Source organism: Nerophis lumbriciformis, linkage group LG23 (genome assembly GCF_033978685.3).
Source record: "Nerophis lumbriciformis linkage group LG23, RoL_Nlum_v2.1, whole genome shotgun sequence".
Lineage (NCBI taxonomy): Eukaryota > Metazoa > Chordata > Actinopteri > Syngnathiformes > Syngnathidae > Nerophis > Nerophis lumbriciformis.
The window spans coordinates 36822143-36841353 of record NC_084570.2 but is presented as its reverse complement, the minus strand read 5'-3'; the positions used below and the strand labels follow the sequence as shown (position 1 = coordinate 36841353).

General features: G+C 43.6%; 1 protein-coding gene across 4 annotated transcripts in view; it reads right to left on the bottom strand.

The window, feature by feature from the left end:
* Positions 1 to 18479, bottom strand: part of kcnq2a (potassium voltage-gated channel, KQT-like subfamily, member 2a) — a 111162-nt gene extending 92683 nt beyond the window's left edge. For all 4 annotated transcript variants that reach the window (XR_012051132.1, XM_061985628.2, XM_061985629.2 and 1 more), the window contains exon 1: positions 18089 to 18479. Coding sequence is in view for 3 of the 4 variants with exons in the window: in XM_061985628.2 (XP_061841612.1) it covers positions 18089 to 18354 (266 nt within the window). In the remaining variant the exon portion in view is untranslated. The remainder of the gene's footprint in view (positions 1 to 18088) is intronic.
* Positions 18480 to 19211: the final 732 nt, after the last annotated feature.

The window sequence follows — 19211 nt, the reverse complement described above, 5'->3', positions numbered from 1 at the left end:
TTTAAAAAAGAGTGCTTGACCTACTTTACTATCATTTACTAAGGAAGTGAATATAAATAAAATAGAAAAATGTAATATTTATATATGAGTTTTTTTTTAATTTAAATTTTTTTTTCCTTGGACTAACATCTCCCAAACTGCGAATGGGTTCCCCTAAACAAGCCGTCCAAAAGATTTGAGCGGTTTTGCACGTGCCACGTTTACCCGCCTCGTGGGGTTGCAGCATCTCATCCATCATTGATGGCCCGCTCGCCTAATGTTTTTTTTGTGCTGCTAATCCTGGTGATTCAGTTCTGGACCAGTTCAACCAGGACCTCATGGTGAAGTGTTCTAGAAATTAAGGGCGCCCCCTGCTCCTGGTCCATTAGCGAGATGTAATCATCCATCAGGCTGTGGAACATCAATAAGCATTTCCTGCCCTGGAATGTTCCAAGTCCTTGGTCTTGTCCCAGGAGAACATGAACTAGCTTAAGACATTGGTTCTGCTCGGAGAGAAACTTAAATGATGATGTCCTTGTCTTTGCACTCACACATATTATGAACAATGGTGTCACCAAGTACCGCCACTTTTCCCCTGCGCTTTGAACCCTGCGGCTTATAAACTGCTGCGGCTAATTAGCGGGTGTTTTGTTACCTCTGGGTGGCACGGTTGCAGAAATGACAGCATGAAAGCAGCGTGCAGCTAAGCTGCAAATTTATTCTCAATAGGCCAGGGGGTGAAAAATACATAATGGCCGAAACTGCGGCAAAGCTTAACACGGGAACAAAGCAAAGGCTTGTGACAAGTGGAAGAAAACCAAAACGCAAACTGTCGCATGAAGCGAGCGAGACTGGCAGGCAGTGTGTGGTGCGGGGCAGGAATAAATAAATCTCTGATTAGTGATCAGAAGCAGGTGAGCGCCCGGACCACTGATCAGAGGCAGGTGACGAAAACCGGTAACTAAGAAAACCAACGAGAGTGTCGAAATAGAACTAAACAACAAATAAGGAAATAACAAACTAAACCTAACCTGATCGTGACATTTTTCTTCACTGACGGCTATAATGCTAATAGTTTTGCATTAGCTTGCTAACATAGGATGAGTTGGCGTTCTTCCAAGATGGCACCAAGTATCAAAAACCATGATGGTTAGGTTAAAACATGCAACATTAGCTAAAAAACAACAACAAAAAAACGCTAGCATAAAACATTAGCATGCTAGCACTTGACCGGATAGGAGGAAATACCAAAATGCACATGATTGTGAACATATAGAATTAACTAAAGAGCTAGCATTAAACATTAGCATGCTCATATAAGAGACGTTAGAATATTTTCAAGCAGGCTGGCAGTATCAAAAACCATGATTTTTAGTTGTAAACATACAACATTAGCTAAAAAGGCTAGCATAAAATGTTAGCATGCAAGCGCATGACCGGAGAGAAGGAAATACCAAGATGCACTATTTGTAGGTGGTAATATATAGAATTAGCTAAAACACTAGCATTAAACGTAAGCATGCTAACGTTACCATGCTAATAAAAGAGACGTTGGCATACTTCCAAAATGGCTCCCAGTATCAAAAAACATTATTTTTAGGTTAAAACATGCAAAATTAGCTCAACAAGCTAGCATACAACGTTAGCATGCTAGCACATGACCGGATAAGAGGAATTACCAAAATGCACTGGTAGTAGGTGTAAACATATATCATTAGCTAAAAAGCTACCATAAAACATTAGCATGCTTATATAAGAGACGTTAGAATATTTCCAAGATGGTGGCAAGTATCAAAAAACAAGATTTTTAGTTGTAAACATACAACATTCGCGAAAAGATGTGCATAAAACGTTAGCATGCTAACGTTAGCATGCACGCACATGACTGGATAAGAGGAAATACCAAAATGCACTATTTGTAGATGGTAACATATAGAACTAGCTAAAAAGCTAGTATAAAACGTTAGTATCCTAATATAAGAGACGTTAACATACTTCCAAGATGGCACCAAGTATAAAAAAAACATTATTTTTTTAGGTTAAAATATACAAACAACGCTAAAAAAGCTAGCATAAAACATTAGCATGCTATGTTAGAATGCTAGCATATAACCGGATAAGAGGAAATAACAAGATGCACTATTTGTAGGTGGTAACGTATAGAATTAGCTAAAAAGCTAGCATAAAACGTTAGCATCCTAGTATAAGAGACGTTAGCATACTTACAAGATGGTGCCAAGTATAAAAAAAATAAAATTTTTAGGTTAAAATATACAAACAACGCTAAAAAAGCTAGCATAAAACATTACATTACACACACACACACACACACACACACACACACACACACACACACACACACACACACACACACACACACACACACACACACACACACACTGTTACCTTCTTGAAACCTCCGAAAATGCCTCCCTCTTTAGGATCACCCTTTCTAGATATACAGTATAAAGATTTGTATTTACAACATTAATAATATATACCGTATTTTCCACACTATTAGCCGCACCTAAAAACCACAAATTTACTCAAAAGCTGACAGTGCGGCTTATAACCCGGTGCGCTTTATATATGGATTAATATTAAGATTCATTTTCATAAAGTTTCGGTCTCGCAACTACGGTAAACAGCCGCCATCTTTTTTCCCCGTAGAAGAGGAAGTGCTTCTTCTTCTACGCAAGCAACCGCCAAGGTAAGCACCCGCCCCCATAGAACAGGAAGCGCTTTTTCTTCTACTGTAAGCAACCACCCGCCCGCGTAGAAGAAGAAGAAGCGCGCGGATATTACGTTTCATTTCCTTTGTGTTTTTACATCTGTAAAGACCACAAAATGGCCCCTTACCAAGCGACAGGTTTCCGGTTCATGAAAAGACGCAATCTCTCCATCCGCACACGGACTACTATTTCACAGCAACTGCCTAAAGACTTTCAAGAAAAGCTGGCTACTTTCCGTGCATATTGTAAAAACAAGATAGCTGAAAAAAAGATCCGGCCAGAGAACATTATCAACATGGACAAGGTTCCACTGACTTTTGATATTCCTGTGAACCGCACTGTGGATACAACGGGAGCACGTACGGTGAATATTCGCACCACAGGGAATGAGAAGTCATCCTTCACTGTGGTTCTAGCTTGCCATGCTAATGGCCAGAAACTTCCACCCATGGTGATATTCAAAAGGAAGACCTTGCCAAAAGAGACCTTTCCAGCCGGCGTCATCATAAAAGCTAACTCGAAGGGATGGATGGATGAATAAAAGATGAGTGGTTAAGGTAAGTTTTACGCGAAGAGGCCGGGTGGCTTTTTTCACGCAGCTCCGTCCATGTTGATATACGACTCCATGCGCGCCCACATCACGCTGGTTTTTAATATATTATTAAAGTTTGACTGACCTATCTGACTGTTTTTTTGACATTCCTTTAGCGCAGTTAGATGCGGCTTATAACACGGGGCGGCTTATAGGTGGACAAAGTTTTGAAATATGCCGTTCATTGAAGGTGCGGCTTATAACCCAGGGCAGGGCGCCTTATGGTGCGGAAAATACGGTACATACTATGCAAATATAAAAGAAGTAAGTTTTTAGTTCTTTTTTTTTTTTAATTGGTTTTTAATCTGTATTATTTACTTCAAGTTATTACAGTATGTCTCCATATACATATTTATTAAAATGTTGTTATTAATTTTGGCCAAAGGGGGCACAATTCAATTTCTTACACACACTTGTTATTTCATATGTTGGCCAGAGGGGGAGCACTTTTAAAAGCGACAAACAGTCAATTTGAAAAATCCCTCCTTTTTGGGACCACCCTCATTTTGATAGATTTCACCACCAGGGGTGCAAATGAGACATTCTCTATTTTAGTTTTTTTGTAATGTACTTTAAGGCCAATGACAAAGGAGTCACGGACCACAGATGGCCCCTGTGACGCACTTTGGGCAACCCAGCTGTAGAAGCTAACTGTTAATGGCCACTACAGTCTTAGTAGCGTAGTGTATTTGTTCATCCTATGGTCACATGTGGGACGCGGGTTGTCTTACGTCAGCACCGGAAGTCGTAAAATCAGCTGTTCACCTGGTGGGTTTTTCCGGGGATGAATAGGGAAGTCCTTCTTTAGCTGCTGTCTTGTTTCATCATATATTGCTGCCTTTGCACCTGTCAATGTTTACTTTTGTATGCACATTAAATCAACCAAACAATCCTGTCTTTGGAGCAATGTTCACGGACTCGCTTTTAGATGCAATGGGCTTCAGAATCAGAATCAGAATCAGAATCAGCTTTATTGTCATTACGCAAGGTAACGAGATTGAGGCCATTCCATACAGAGTGATGTGTGCATGCTAGAAAAACAATGTGCAAATATATAGAAATATAAAAAATGTAGAAGTGCAATGAATACGGTGGAAGAGGGGTTAGTTAGTGCGTCTGCCTCACAATACGAAGGTCCTGAGTAGTCTTGGGTTCAATCCCGGGCTCGGGATCTTTCTGTGTGGAGTTTGCATGTTCTCCCCGTGACTGCGTGGGTTCCCTCCGGGTACTCCGGCTTCCTCCCACCTCCAAAGACATGCACCTGGGGATAAGTTGATTGGCAACACTAAATTGGCCCTAGTGTGTGAATGTGAGTGTGAATGTTGAGACGCATAATAGATTTAGCTCTTTAGCTAGTCCTACACCCCAGTCTACCGGGCACCACACCTTAGTCATAGGGGACTCCATCACCCGAAACATAAAGCTTAGCAAACCAGCCACAATTAAGTGCATCCCGGGGGCCCGAGCACCTGACATTGAGGCTAATCTTAGGGAGCTAACTCGCAACAGGCCTAGTAAACACGTACGACAGGCTAATCGCACCACTAGTTATGCGAATATAGTTGTACACGTTGGCTCCAATGACACTAGAATGAGACAGTCAGAGATTACAAAGAGAAACATAGCCAGGACTTGTGATCTCGCTAGAAAGATGTCCAGGCATCGAGTAATTGTCTCTGGCCCCCTGCCTGCGAGAGGCAATGATGAGAGATATAGCAGATTAGTCTCGCTTAACAAGTGGCTGGCTAGCTTCTGTAGACAACAGGGACTAACGTTTATTGATAATTGGCCCTCTTTCTGGGGCAAACCAGGCTTGCTGATGAGGGACGGCCTTCACCCTAACCAGGAAGGCGCCATCATCCTGTCTAAGAACATAGACTACTGTTTAAGTCACATTTGACTAACTACACTAGAGCAAGCCCGGTCACAGGCAATTACAGAGCCTGCTAGTCCGGGTGAGGAGTCAGTTAAGCTAGAACTAGCCAGCACCAGGCTGGATAATTCCTGTACGCATAGCAATTTTCTTAGAATAACACACAACTCACATAATGTGTTTTCTGTTGTGAATGTGTCCGGGGTAGATATGCATTCTACTGAGGTGGCAAATCATGATGCGTTCATTCGATCGCAGCATCAAGCAAACAATCTGAAAATTCCCGTCGTATCAATTCCTAGATATGGTCGAAACTATTTAAAGTGCACTACGTATAATAAACGCAACATTATTAATATTTCTACTACGGATAATTTAAACAAAAACTCGTCAAAACAGCCCAATACTTATAATATGGGCTTTTTAAACATAAGATCATTGTCTCCCAAAACGTTATTAGTTAATGAGGTCATTAGAGACAACAATCTTAACGTCATTGGTCTTAGCGAAACCTGGCTCAAACCAGACAAATTTTTTGCGCTAAATGAGGCATCTCCTCCTAACTATACGAATGCGCATATTGCCCGTCCCCTTAAAAGGGGTGGGGGGGTCGCACTAATATACAATGAAAACTTTAACCTTACCCCTAACCTAAATAATAAATACAAATCGTTTGAGGTGCTTACTATGAGGTCTGTCACACCGCTGCCTCTCGATATGGCTGTTATCTACCGCCCCCCAGGGCCCTACTCGGACTTTATTAATGAATTCTCAGAGTTCGTTGCTGATCTAGTGACGCACGCAGACAATATAATCATAATGGGGGACTTTAATATCCATATGAATACCCCATCGGACCCTCAGTGCGTGGCGCTCCAGACTATAATTGATAGCTGTGGTCTTACACAAATAATAAATGAACCTACGCATCGCAACGGCAATACGATAGATCTAGTGCTGGTCAGGGGTGTCACCACCTCCAAAGTTATGGTACTCCCGTATACTAAAGTAATGTCCGATCATTACCTTATAAAATTCGAAGTTCTGACTCATTGTCAACAAACTAATAATAATAATAACTGCTATAGCAGCCGCAACATTAATGCCGCCACAACGATGACTCTTGCTGACCTACTGCCTTCGGTAATGGCACCATTCCCAAATTATGTCGGCTCTATTGATAACCTCACTAACAACTTTGACAATGCCCTGCGCAAAACCATTGATAGTATAGCACCGCTAAAACAAAAAAGGGCCCCTAAAAGGCGCACCCCATGGTTTACAGAGGAAACCAGAGCTCATAAATTATCATGTAGAAAGTTGGAACGCAAATGGCGCGCGACCAAGCTTGAGGTTTTCCATCAAGCATGGAGTGATAGTTTAATATCGTATAAACGCATGCTTACCTTAGCTAAAGCTAAATATTACTCAAATCTCATCCGCCTCAACAAAAACGACCCTAAATTTTTGTTTAGTACAGTAGCATCGCTAACCCAACAAGGGACTCCTCCCAATAGCTCCACCCACTCGGCAGATGACTTTATGAATTTCTTTAATAAGAAAATTGAACTCATTAGAAAGGAGATTAAAGACAACGCATCCCAGCTACAACTGGGTTCTATGAACACAGATACAACTGTATCTACGACGGATACTGCAATACAAAATAGTCTCTCTCTTTTTGATGAAATAACATTAGAGGAACTATTACAGCGTGTAAGTGGGATAAAACAAACAACATGTTTACTTGACCCACTCCCTGGGAAACTTATCAAGGAGCTTTTTGTATTATTAGGTCCATCAGTGCTAAATATTATAAACTTATCACTTTCCTCTGGCACTGTTCCCCTAGCATTCAAGAAAGCGGTTATTCATCCTCTGCTCAAAAGACCTAACCTTGATCCTGACCTCATGGTAAACTACCGACCGGTGTCCCACCTTCCCTTTATTTCGAAAATCCTCGAAAAAATTGTCGCACAGCAGCTAAATGAACACTTAGTGTCTAACAATCTCTGTGAACCTTTTCAATCCGGTTTCAGGGCAAATCACTCTACGGAGACAGCCCTCGCAAAAATGACTAATGATCTACTGCTAACGATGGATTCTGATGAGTCATCTATGTTGCTGCTTCTTGATCTTAGCGCTGCTTTCGATACCGTCGATCATAATATTTTATTAGAGCGTATCAAAACACGTATTGGTATGTCAGACTTAGCTTTGTCGTGGTTTAACTCTTATCTTACTGACAGGATGCAATGCGTCTCCCATAATAATGTGACCTCGGACTATGTTAAGGTAACGTGCGGAGTTCCTCAGGGTTCGGTTCTTGGCCCTGCACTCTTTAGTATTTACATGCTGCCGCTAGGTGACATCATACGCAAATACGGTGTTAGCTTTCATTGTTATGCTGATGACACCCAACTCTACATGCCCCTAAAGCTGACCAACACGCCGGATTGTAGTCAGCTGGAGGCGTGTCTTAATGAAATTAAACAATGGATGTCCGCTAACTTCTTGCAACTCAACGCCAAGAAAACGGAAATGCTGATTATCGGTCCTGCTAAACACCGACATTTATTTAATAATACCACCTTAACATTTGACAACCAAACAATTACACAAGGAGAATCAGTAAAGAATCTGGGTATTATCTTCGACCCAACTCTCTCGTTTGAATCACACATTAAGAGTGTTACTAAAACGGCCTTCTTTCATCTCCGTAATATCGCTAAAATTCGTTCTATTTTATCCACTAGCGACGCAGAGATCATTATTCATGCGTTCGTTACGTCTCGTCTCGACTACTGTAACGTATTATTTTCGGGTCTCCCTATGTCTAGCATTAAAAAATTACAGTTGGTACAAAATGCGGCTGCTAGACTTTTGACAAGAACAAGAAAGTTTGATCATATTACGCCTATACTGGCTCACCTGCACTGGCTTCCTGTGCACTTAAGATGTGACTTTAAGGTTTTACTACTTACATATAAAATACTACACGGTCTAGCTCCGTCCTATCTCGTCGATTGCATTGTACCATATGTCCCGGCAAGAAATCTGCGTTCAAAGAACTCCGGCTTATTAGTGATTCCCAGAGCCCAAAAAAAGTCTGCGGGCTATAGAGCGTTTTCTATTCGGGCTCCAATACTATGGAATGCCCTCCCGGTAACAATTAGAGATGCCACCTCAGTAGAAACATTTAAGTCCCATTTTAAAACTCATTTGTATACTCTAGCCTTTAAATAGCCCCCCTGTTAGACCAGTTGATCTGCCGTTTCTTTTCTTTTCTCCTCTGCTCCCCTTTTCCTTGAGGGGGGGGGGGCACAGGTCCGGTGGCCATGGATGAAGTGCTGGCTGTCCAGAGTCGGGACCCGGGGTGGACCGCTCGCCTGTGCATCAGCTGGGAACATCTCTGCGCTGCTGACCCGTCTCCGCTCGGGATGGTGTCCTGCTGGCCCCACTATGGACTGGACTCTTACTATTATGTTGGATCCACTATGGACTGGACTCTCACAATATTATGTCAGACCCACTCGACATCCATTGCTTTCGGTCTCCCCTAGAGGGGGGGGGGGGTTACCCACATATGCGGTCCTCTCCAAGGTTTCTCATAGTCATTCACATCGACGTCCCACTGGGGTGAGTTTTTCCTTGCCCGTATGTGGGCTTTGTACCGAGGATGTCGTTGTGGCTTGTGCAGCCCTTTGAGACACTTGTGATTTAGGGCTATATAAATAAAGATTGATTGATTGATTGAATGTTGTCTGTCTATCTGTGTTGGCCCTGCGATGAGGTGGCGACTTGTCCAGGGTGTACCCCGCCTTCCGCCCGATTGTAGCTGAGATAGGCTTCAGCGCCCCCCGCGACCCCAAAAGGGAATAAGCGGTAGAAAATGGATGGATGGATGGGTTTTCCGTATTGGGACCATGATTTATGTCCTAACTTGTTCGCACCTCCTAATATGGAAGGTACTTTTCCTTGTTGATGTCTCAAGAAAGGTAGAAATACAAGAACACACACACACACACACACACACACACACACACACACACACACACACACACACACACACACACACACACACACATATATATGTAAACTGTAAAAATCTGCTGTAAAGTATGTGTGCTTGGGTCCTATTTTTAGAAACACTAATACAAAAGTTCACAATAATGTCTGAATGCTAAAAACGTTATGACTGACCGCTTTAAAAAAACGGAACGGAATTCAAAATGTTTTTACTGAATGAGAGACCCAGAATGTACATGAAAATAAAGAATGTGGGATTTACAATATTCACTATGAAGGAAAAACACTGAATATTGACAACATATGAACGTCACCCCCCCTCTCCATCCACATATTTTACAATCAAACACAGTGAAATATGTACACGAAGGGTAAATAAAACCCCTCCTACCTTTGAAAATGCTCCCCACCCACACTGCTTGGTGCCTGGTCTGAGCTGCTGTGACTTAGACTACCATAGTAACTAATTAAGATTACCATAGTAACTAATTACATTACCATAGTAACGAGTATATCATGCAAAAGCGCATATTCCAACCATTGAAATACTTTGTATAGTTCAAGACTTACGCTCATTTGAAAACATCATGATGGCAGCTACATTTTTCATCTTAAAGATCTACAAAATGATTTGGGAATGTCCGGCAGGCCAGATTGAAAAGCTTAACGGGCCTTAATTTGCCCAGGTCTGGTCTAAGCAATATCTCTGGTCTACGCCCATCTCTCTCCCTCAACAGTGCTGAAACATCTTGGTCACATCCGTGTCACACCCTAGTCACATCCTTGTCACACCATGGTCACATCCTGGTCACATCCTGGTCACATCCTGATCACACCCTGGTCACACCCTGGTCACATCCTTGTCACATCCTGGTCACATCCTGGTCACATCCTGATCACACCCTGGTCACACCCTGGTCACATCCTTGTCACACCATGGTCACATCCTGGTCACACCCTGGTCGCATCCTTGTCACACCCTGGTCACATCCTGGTCACACCCTGGTCACATCCAGGTCACATCCATGTCACACCCTCGTCACACCCTGATCACATCCTTGTCACACCATGGTCACACCCTGGTCACATCCTGGTCACATCCTTGTCACACCATGGTCACATCCTGGTCACACCCTGGTCACACCCTGGTCACATCCTTGTCACACCATGGTCACATCCTGGTCACATCCTGGTCACACCCTGGTCACACCATGGTCACATCCTGGTCACATCCCGGTCACACCCTGGTCACACCCTGGTCACATACTTGTCACACCATGGTCACATCCTGGTCACACCCTGGTCACATCCTGGTCACATCCTTGTCACACCCTGGTCACACCCTGCTCACATCCTGCTCACATCCTGGTCACATCCTTGTCACACCATGGTCACATCCTGGTCACATCCTTGTCACATCCTTGTCACATCCTGGTCACATCCTGGTCACACCATGGTCCCACCATGGTCCCATCTTGGTCACACCATGGTCACATCCTGGTCGCATCCTGGTCACATCCTGGTCACACCATGGTCACACCATGGCCACTCCTGGTCACACCCTGGTCACACACCGGTCACACACCGGTCACACACCGGTCCCATCTTGGTCACACCATGGTCCCATCTTGGTCACACCCTGCTCACATCCTGGTCACATCCTTGTCACACCATGGTCACATCCTGGTCACATCCTTGTCACATCCTTGTCACATCATGGTCACATCCTGGTCACACCCTGGTCACATCCTGGTCACATCCTTGTCACACCCTGGTCACATCTTGGTCACACCCTGCTCACATCCTGGTCACATCCTTGTCACACCATGGTCACATCCTGGTCACATCCTTGTCACATCCTTGTCACATCCTGGTCACATCCTGGTCACACCATGGTCCCACCATGGTCCCATCTTGGTCACACCATGGTCCCATCTTGGTCACACCATGGTCACATCCTGGTCGCATCCTGGTCACATCCTGGTCACACCATGGTCACACCATGGTCACTCCTGGTCACACCCTGGTCACACACCGGTCACACACCGGTCACACACCGGTCCCATCTTGGTCACACCATGGTCCCATCTTGGTCACACCCTGCTCACATCCTGGTCACATCCTTGTCACACCATGGTCACATCCTGGTCACATCCTTGTCACATCCTTGTCACATCCTGGTCACATCCTGGTCACACCCTGGTCACATCCTGGTCACATCCTTGTCACACCCTGGTCACATCTTGGTCACACCCTGCTCACATCCTGGTCACATCCTTGTCACACCATGGTCACATCCTGGTCACATCCTTGTCACATCCTTGTCACATCCTGGTCACATCCTGGTCACACCATGGTCCCACCATGGTCCCATCTTGGTCACACCATGGTCCCATCTTGGTCACACCATGGTCACTCCTGGTCACACCCTGGTCACACACCGGTCACACACCGGTCACACACCGGTCACACCCTGGTCACATCCTGGTCACACCCTGGTCACACCCTGGTCACACCCTGGTCACATCCTGGTCACACCCCGGTCACACCCTGGTCACACCTTGGTCACACCCTGGTCACACTGGTCACATCCTTTTCACACCCTGGTCACACACTGGTCAATCCTTTTCACACCCTGGTCACACCCCGGTCACCTACTTGTCACACCCCGGTCACAAACTGGTCACACACTGGTCACATCCTTTTCACACCCTGGTCACATCCTTGTCACACACTGGTCACACTCCAGTCACACCCCAGTCACATCGTTGTCACACACTGGTCACATCCCGGTCACCTACTTGTCACACCCTGGTCACACCCTGGTCACATCCTGGTCACACCTTGGTCACATCCTGGTCACACCTTGGTCACACCCTGGTCACAACCTGGTCACAACCTGGTCACACCCTGGTCACATCCTGGTCACACCCTGGTCACATCCTGGTCACACCTTGGTCACATCCTGGTCACACCCTGGTCACACCCTGGTCACAACCTGGTCACAACCTGGTCACACCCAGATCACATCCTTGTCACACACTGGTCACACACTGGTCACACCTTGGTCACAACCTGGTCACAACCTGGTCACACTCTGGTCACACCATGGTCACATCTTGGTCACATCCTGGTCACACCTTGGTCACATCCTGGTCACACCTTGGTCACACCCTGGTCACAACCTGGTCACAACCTGGTCACACCCTGGTCACATCCTGGTCACACCCTGGTCACATCCTGGTCACACCTTGGTCACATCCTGGTCACACCCTGGTCACACCCTGGTCACAACCTGGTCACAACCTGGTCACACCCAGATCACATCCTTGTCACACACTGGTCACACACTGGTCACACCTTGGTCACAACCTGGTCACAACCTGGTCACACTCTGGTCACACCATGGTCACATCTTGGTCACATCCTGGTCACACCCCGGTCACAATGTTGGTCAAATCCCGGTCACATCACAGTCACACCCTGGTCACACCCTGATCATCCTCCCACCTCCACACCTGGTCACCATCAGCCCCCCACCTCCGGAACTCTCTGCCCCTAGTGGACATTCCACACTTCTCTGTCATTGTTACTTCTCTTTAGCACTCTTCTTATTATGTATATACACTATATTGCCAAAAGTATTTGGCCACCTGCCTTGACTCACATATGAACTTGAAGTGCCATCCCATTCCTAACCCGTAGGGTTCAATATGATGTGGGTCCACCTTTTGCAGCTATTACAGCTTCAACTCTTCTGGGAAGGCGGTCCACAAGGTTGCGGAGTGTGTTTATAGGAATTTTCCACCATTCTTCCAAAAGCGCATTGGTGAGGTCACACACTGATGTTGGTGGAGAAGGCCTGGCTCTCAGTCTCCGTTCTAATTCATCCCAAAGGTATTCTATCGGGTTCAGGTCAGGACTCTGTGCAGGCCAGTCAAGTTCCTCCACACCAGACTCTGTCATCCATGTCTTTATGGACCTTACTTTGTGCACTGGTGCACAGTCATGTTGGAAGAGGAAGGGGCCCGCTCCAAACTGTTCCCACAAGGTTGGGAGCATGGAATTGTCCAAAATGTTTTGGTATCCTGGAGCATTCAAAGTTCCTTTCACTGGAACTAAGGGGCCAAGCCCAACTTCTGAAAAACAACCCCACACCACAATATCTCCTCCACCAAATTTCACACTCGGCACAATGCAGTCCGAAATGTAGCGTTCTCCTGGCAACCTCCAAACCCAGACTGGTCCATCAGATTGCCAAATGGAAAGGCGTGATTTCAGGCAATGACATAAAAAAGTACAAAGTTGACAACATATAATAATATAAATTAATATAGTGCAAAAGGTAATGTATAGTATGTAATGCATGATTGTCCAGTTTTGCCTGAAAGGCAAAACTATTATAAGTCTTTCTTATAAGTTAGTTACCAATGATTGTCACACACACACTAGGTGTGGCAAAATTATTCTCTGCATTTGACCCATCACCCTTGATCACCCCCTGGGAGGTGAGGGGAGCAGTGAGCAGCAGCGGTGATCGCGCCCGGGAATCATTTTTGTTGATTTAACTCATTTAGGAGCGAGGAAATTTCACGACTGGATATGTTACACAGGTGACATCCTATGACAGTTCACACGCTGGAAATCACTGAGAGCGGCCCATTCTTTCACAAATGTTTGGAGAAACATGCCTGAGTGCTTGATTGTATACACGTGTGGCCGGGCCAAGTGATTAGGACACCTGATTCTCATCATTTGGATGGGTGGCCAAATACTTTTGGCAATATAGTGTATATGTGTTCTTATTATGTATATATATTTGTTCTTATTATGTATATATATATATATATATATATATATATATATATATATATATATATATATATATATATATATATATATATATATGGCCCTGCGATGAGGTGGCGACTTGTCCAGGGTGTACGCCGCCTTCCGCCCGATTGTAGCTGAGATAGGCTCCAGCGCCCCCTGCAACCCCAAAGGGAATAAGCGGTAGAAAATGGATGGATGGATGGATATATATATATATATATATATATATATTTGTTCTTATTATGTATATATATTTGTTCGTCACAAGACTGATTGATCTCTTGTCTCTTGTAAGGTGACCTTGAGAAAGGCGCTCATAAATAAAATGTATTATTATTATTTAAGACATCAGCACATATCATAGCAACCCCCATTACCCCTCCCCTACTGTGCATGACAGGTATTGCAGGTCAGTTGCTAGAATGTGAAAATGTTCCTTGGCTGCTGAGCAAACTACTGAAATATTTACAGCACATGGACCCTCTGGGGCGCGCACACACGCACGCACGCACACACACACACACACACACACACACACACACACACACACACACACACACACACACACACACACACACACACACACACACACACACACACACACACACACACACTGTTGAAAGAGCACTTGAACGCATCATTCATCTAAAGCGCATCATTGCAGCTGCAAGGTGCTTCTGCTTTGTGTTGTGGTGGATTCAGGTGCAGGAAGGAAGGTGGGAAAATGCAGCATTTCCAACATGTGACCACTGAAGTTTGGCAAATACACCATCCCTCCGAGAATTACATCACAGTCACTTTTTGTACAACACCCAGGATTCCAACGTTCATTTAGGTCCTTAAACACAGCGCTGCTGTCTTATAAAGCAGTGGTCCCCAACCACAAGAAAAAAAATAAAAAATTAAAAAATTAAAAGAATTTTTTTTTATTTTATTTTTTTATTAAATCAACATAAAAAACACAAGATACACTTAAAATTAGTGCACAAACCCAAAAGGCCTCCCTCCCCCATTTACACTCATTCACACTCATTCTTTCTGTTATTAATATTTCTGGTTCCTACATTATATATCAATATAGATCAATGCAGTCTGCAGGGATACAGTCCGTAAGCACACATGATTGTATTTTTTTATGACAAAAAAAATAAAATGATTTTTTTTTAAATACCCCTCCTCCCCCGCGGTCCGTGGGACTAAATTTTCAGGAGTTGACCGGTCCACAGTTACAAAAAGGTTGGGGACCACTGTAATAAAGGATCTGTGACTCTTATTTTGGCAGGCAACACGCTCTTGTCGAACAGACTATCTTTGACTGGTGTTCTTAAAGAAAGTCCTTAAAAGCAGCTGAACATTCCTGTCATTTAAACAATCTTTGATTAATTCCTGTCATATAGACAATCTTTGATAACTGTTTTTGACAGAACATTTTAAAAACAGCTGTACATTCCTGTCATGTAGACAATCTTTGATTACTGTTTTTGACAGAAGGTTTTAAAAATAGCTGAACATTCCTGTAATTTAGACAATCTTTGATTAGTGTTTTTGACAGAAGGTTTAAAGACAGCTGAACATTAGCATCTTTGAATAATTCCTGTCATGTAGACAATCTTTTTTTTTTAATTTTTATAATTTTATTTTAATTTTATTTTTTTGTCATTAAAAAATACAATCATGCGTGCTTACGGACTGTATCCCTGCAGACTGTATTGCTCTATATTGATATATAATGTAGGAACCCGAAATATTAATAACAGAAAGAAACAACCCTTTTGTGCGAATGTGTGTGAATGAGTGTAAATAGAGGAGGGAGGTTTTTTGGGTTGGTGCACTAATTGTAAGTGTATCTTGTGCTTTTTATGTTGATTTAATAAAAAAAATAAAATAAAAAATAAAAATAAACATAACATAACATTTTTTTTTTTTTCTTGTGCGGACCAGTACCGGGCCACGGCCCGGTGGTTAGGGACCACTGGTATAGACAGTCTTTGACTAGTTTTCTTAAAGAAGGTCTTTAAATATAGCTGAACACTCCTGTCACGTAAACAATCTTTGATTGGAGTCCATATCAGGGCCTTAAAAATACAAAGCACTCCTGTCATATAGAGGATTTTTGACTAGTGTTTTTGCAGTAGGTCTTTAAAAAACAGCAAAGCACTCCTGTCATACAGAGGATCCATCCATCCACTACCGCTTATCCCTTTCGGAGTCGCGGGGGGTGCTGGAGCCTATCTCAGCTACAATCGGGCGGAAGGCGGGTTTGACTAATATTTTGCAGTAGGGCTTTAAAAAACAGCAAAGCACTCCTGTCACATAGAGGATCTTTGACTAATATTTGCAGTAGGGCTTTAAAACACAACAAACACTCCTGTCATAAAGAGGATCTTTGACTAATATTTTGCAGTAGGTCTTTTAAAAACAGCAACCACTCCTATCATATAGAGGATCTTTGATTAATATTTTGCAGTGGGCTTTAAAAAACAGCAAAGCACTCCTATCATATAGAGGATCTTTGACTAATATTTTGCAGTGGGCTTTAAAAAACAGCAAAGCACTCCTGTCTTATAGAGGATCTTTGACTAATATTTTGCAGTAGGGCTTTAAAACACAGCAAAACACTCCTATCATACAGAGGATCTTTGACTGATATTATGCAGTAGGTATTTTAAAACCAGCAAACACTCCTGTCATATAGAGGATCTTTGACTAATATTTTGCAGTAGGGCTTTTAAAAAACAGCAAAGCGCTCTTGTCATATTGTGTAGTTATATTTATATGGTAATTATTATTCTGTGACTGTAAATTGTTTGCTTGTTTTCTTATTGATGCTTTTATTTTTTATTTGTTCTGTATTGTGTAGTTATAATTATATGCTTTTACTTGTAAGTCCCATCTTAAAACTCATTTGTATACTCTAGCCTTTAAATAGCCCCCCTGTTAGACCAGTTGATCTGCCGTTTCTTTTCTTTTCTCCTCTGCTCCCCTTTTCCTTGAGGGGGGGGGCACAGGTCCGGTGGCCATGGATGAAGTGCTGGCTGTCCAGAGTCGGGACCCGGGGTGGACCGCTCGCCTATGCATCGGCTGGGAACATCTCTGCGCTGCTGACCCGTCTCCGCTCGGGATGGTGTCCTGCTGGCCCCACTATGGACTGGACTCTTACTACTATTATGTTGGATCCACTATGGACTGGACTCTCACAATATTATGTCAGACCCACTCGACATCCATTGCTTTCGGTCTCCCCTAGAGGGGGGGGGTTACCCACATATGCGGTCCTCTCCAAGGTTTCTCATAGTCATTCACATCGACGTCCCACTGGGGTGAGTTTTTCCTTGCCCGTATGTGGGCTTTGTACCGAGGATGTCGTTGTGGCTTGTGCAGCCCTTTGAGACACTTGTGATTTAGGGCTATATAAATAAAGATTGATTGATTGATTGATTGATAATTGTATTAAATTGTGGACCCCAGAAAGACTAGTGGGTCGTTGAGGCAACCAGCTAATGGGGATCTTTAATAAAAATTAAAAAAAAAATCAATCAAAAATCATATAGAGGATCTTGGACTAGTGTTTTTGCAGTAGGTCTTTTAAAAACAGAAAATCACTCTTGTCATATAGAGGATCTTTGACTAATATTTTGCAGGAGGTACTTTAAAAAACAGCAAAGCACTCGATCCTGGCATATAGAGGATCTTTGATTAATACTTTGCAGTAGGGGCTTTAAAAAACAGCAAAGCACTCCTGTCAGAGAGGATCGTTGACTAATATTTTGCAGTATGTTTTTAAAAACAGTAAAGTGATCACGAGAGGATCTTTGACTAGTAGTTTTGAAGTTGAACTTTAAACAAAGATGATATATACATGAATGTTTAGAACAAGTTATATTCATTATTGAAGTGTCGAAGGACGTTGGAGCAGCAAACGTCGCAATGAAGGCAGAGAGACCAGTGATGCCAAATAATAATAATAATCGATGTCATGACTCACATGTAAACGAATACTAATAATCGATGTCAGGTAAAAGATACTGATAATAATCGATGAGGACTCACACGTAAGCGTGGTAGATGAAGGCCCATCCTCTAGGTCTTTCCAGCGCGTTGTAGAGGAAAGTCTGCAGTTTCCGGTAACCGGCGTTCTTCTTGGCGGAGGCGCTGCTCCGGGCTCTGCCGCCCCGCTTGGCGCCCGCGATGAGCAGCGTCCCGTCCCGGGTAGACTCGGGACCCCCGGGGGGCTCCAACCCCACGAAGCCCACCTTGTGCCTCCTCTCGCCGGCCTGACTGGGGTAGAGCCCGCCGTTGAGGGACTTCTGCACCATGCTTCAAAGGCGGGGGACGTCCGGGGACGAGGAGCGGTCCACAGCATCAAGACGCATCTCTCGTGTGGAGTGCGCGCTGCCGACACGCACTCAGGGTCCTGCGCCTCCTCCTCTTCCTCCTCACCCGGCTCAGCCTCCTCTTCCTCCACTTCCGGCTGCCTGGCAGACGGCGCGCAGGGGAAAACTTTGCCATCTCAGCAATTAGCGCAGTGATCGATGCTGCCTTTTAGGGGATGAATTTGCTCTTTCTTTCGATTCCTGCTCATTGTTTGAGATGAAAAAGACTGCGGCAATAAATAGTCACGACTGCGCCTCAAAAGTGCAGCAGACAAATGCTAAAAACTGTTTTAAAAAACATGCTGAAACACTTTTTATTTTCATTGAAAAAATACAACTAAGCAGTGGTGTATACCTGAAAAAATTGCCAAAAAAAAGCTAACATGCTAACAATAGAATGCTAACAGGTATCATTCGTCAATTAAAATATTTGACACTGTGGAACATACCAACTAATTTAGCCAAAAAATCGTGCATGTTAATGTTAATGCTAAAATGCTAACTGTAACAGGCATTTTACCATGAATTAAACAAGTTGAAAAACTTATTCGGGTGTTATCATTTAGTGGTCAATTGTACGGAATATGTACTGTACTATGTAATCTACTAATAAAAGTTTAAATCAATCAATCAATCAATCAATCAATCAATCAATCACATACCCACATTAGACTGAGATGAGTGTGTACTGTACCTTAAAAAAAAAAGAGCTAGCATGCTAACAGGTATCATTGGTCAAATAACAAAATATTTGACACTGAGGCGTACTCACGAAAAATTTGCAACAAAGCTAGCATGCT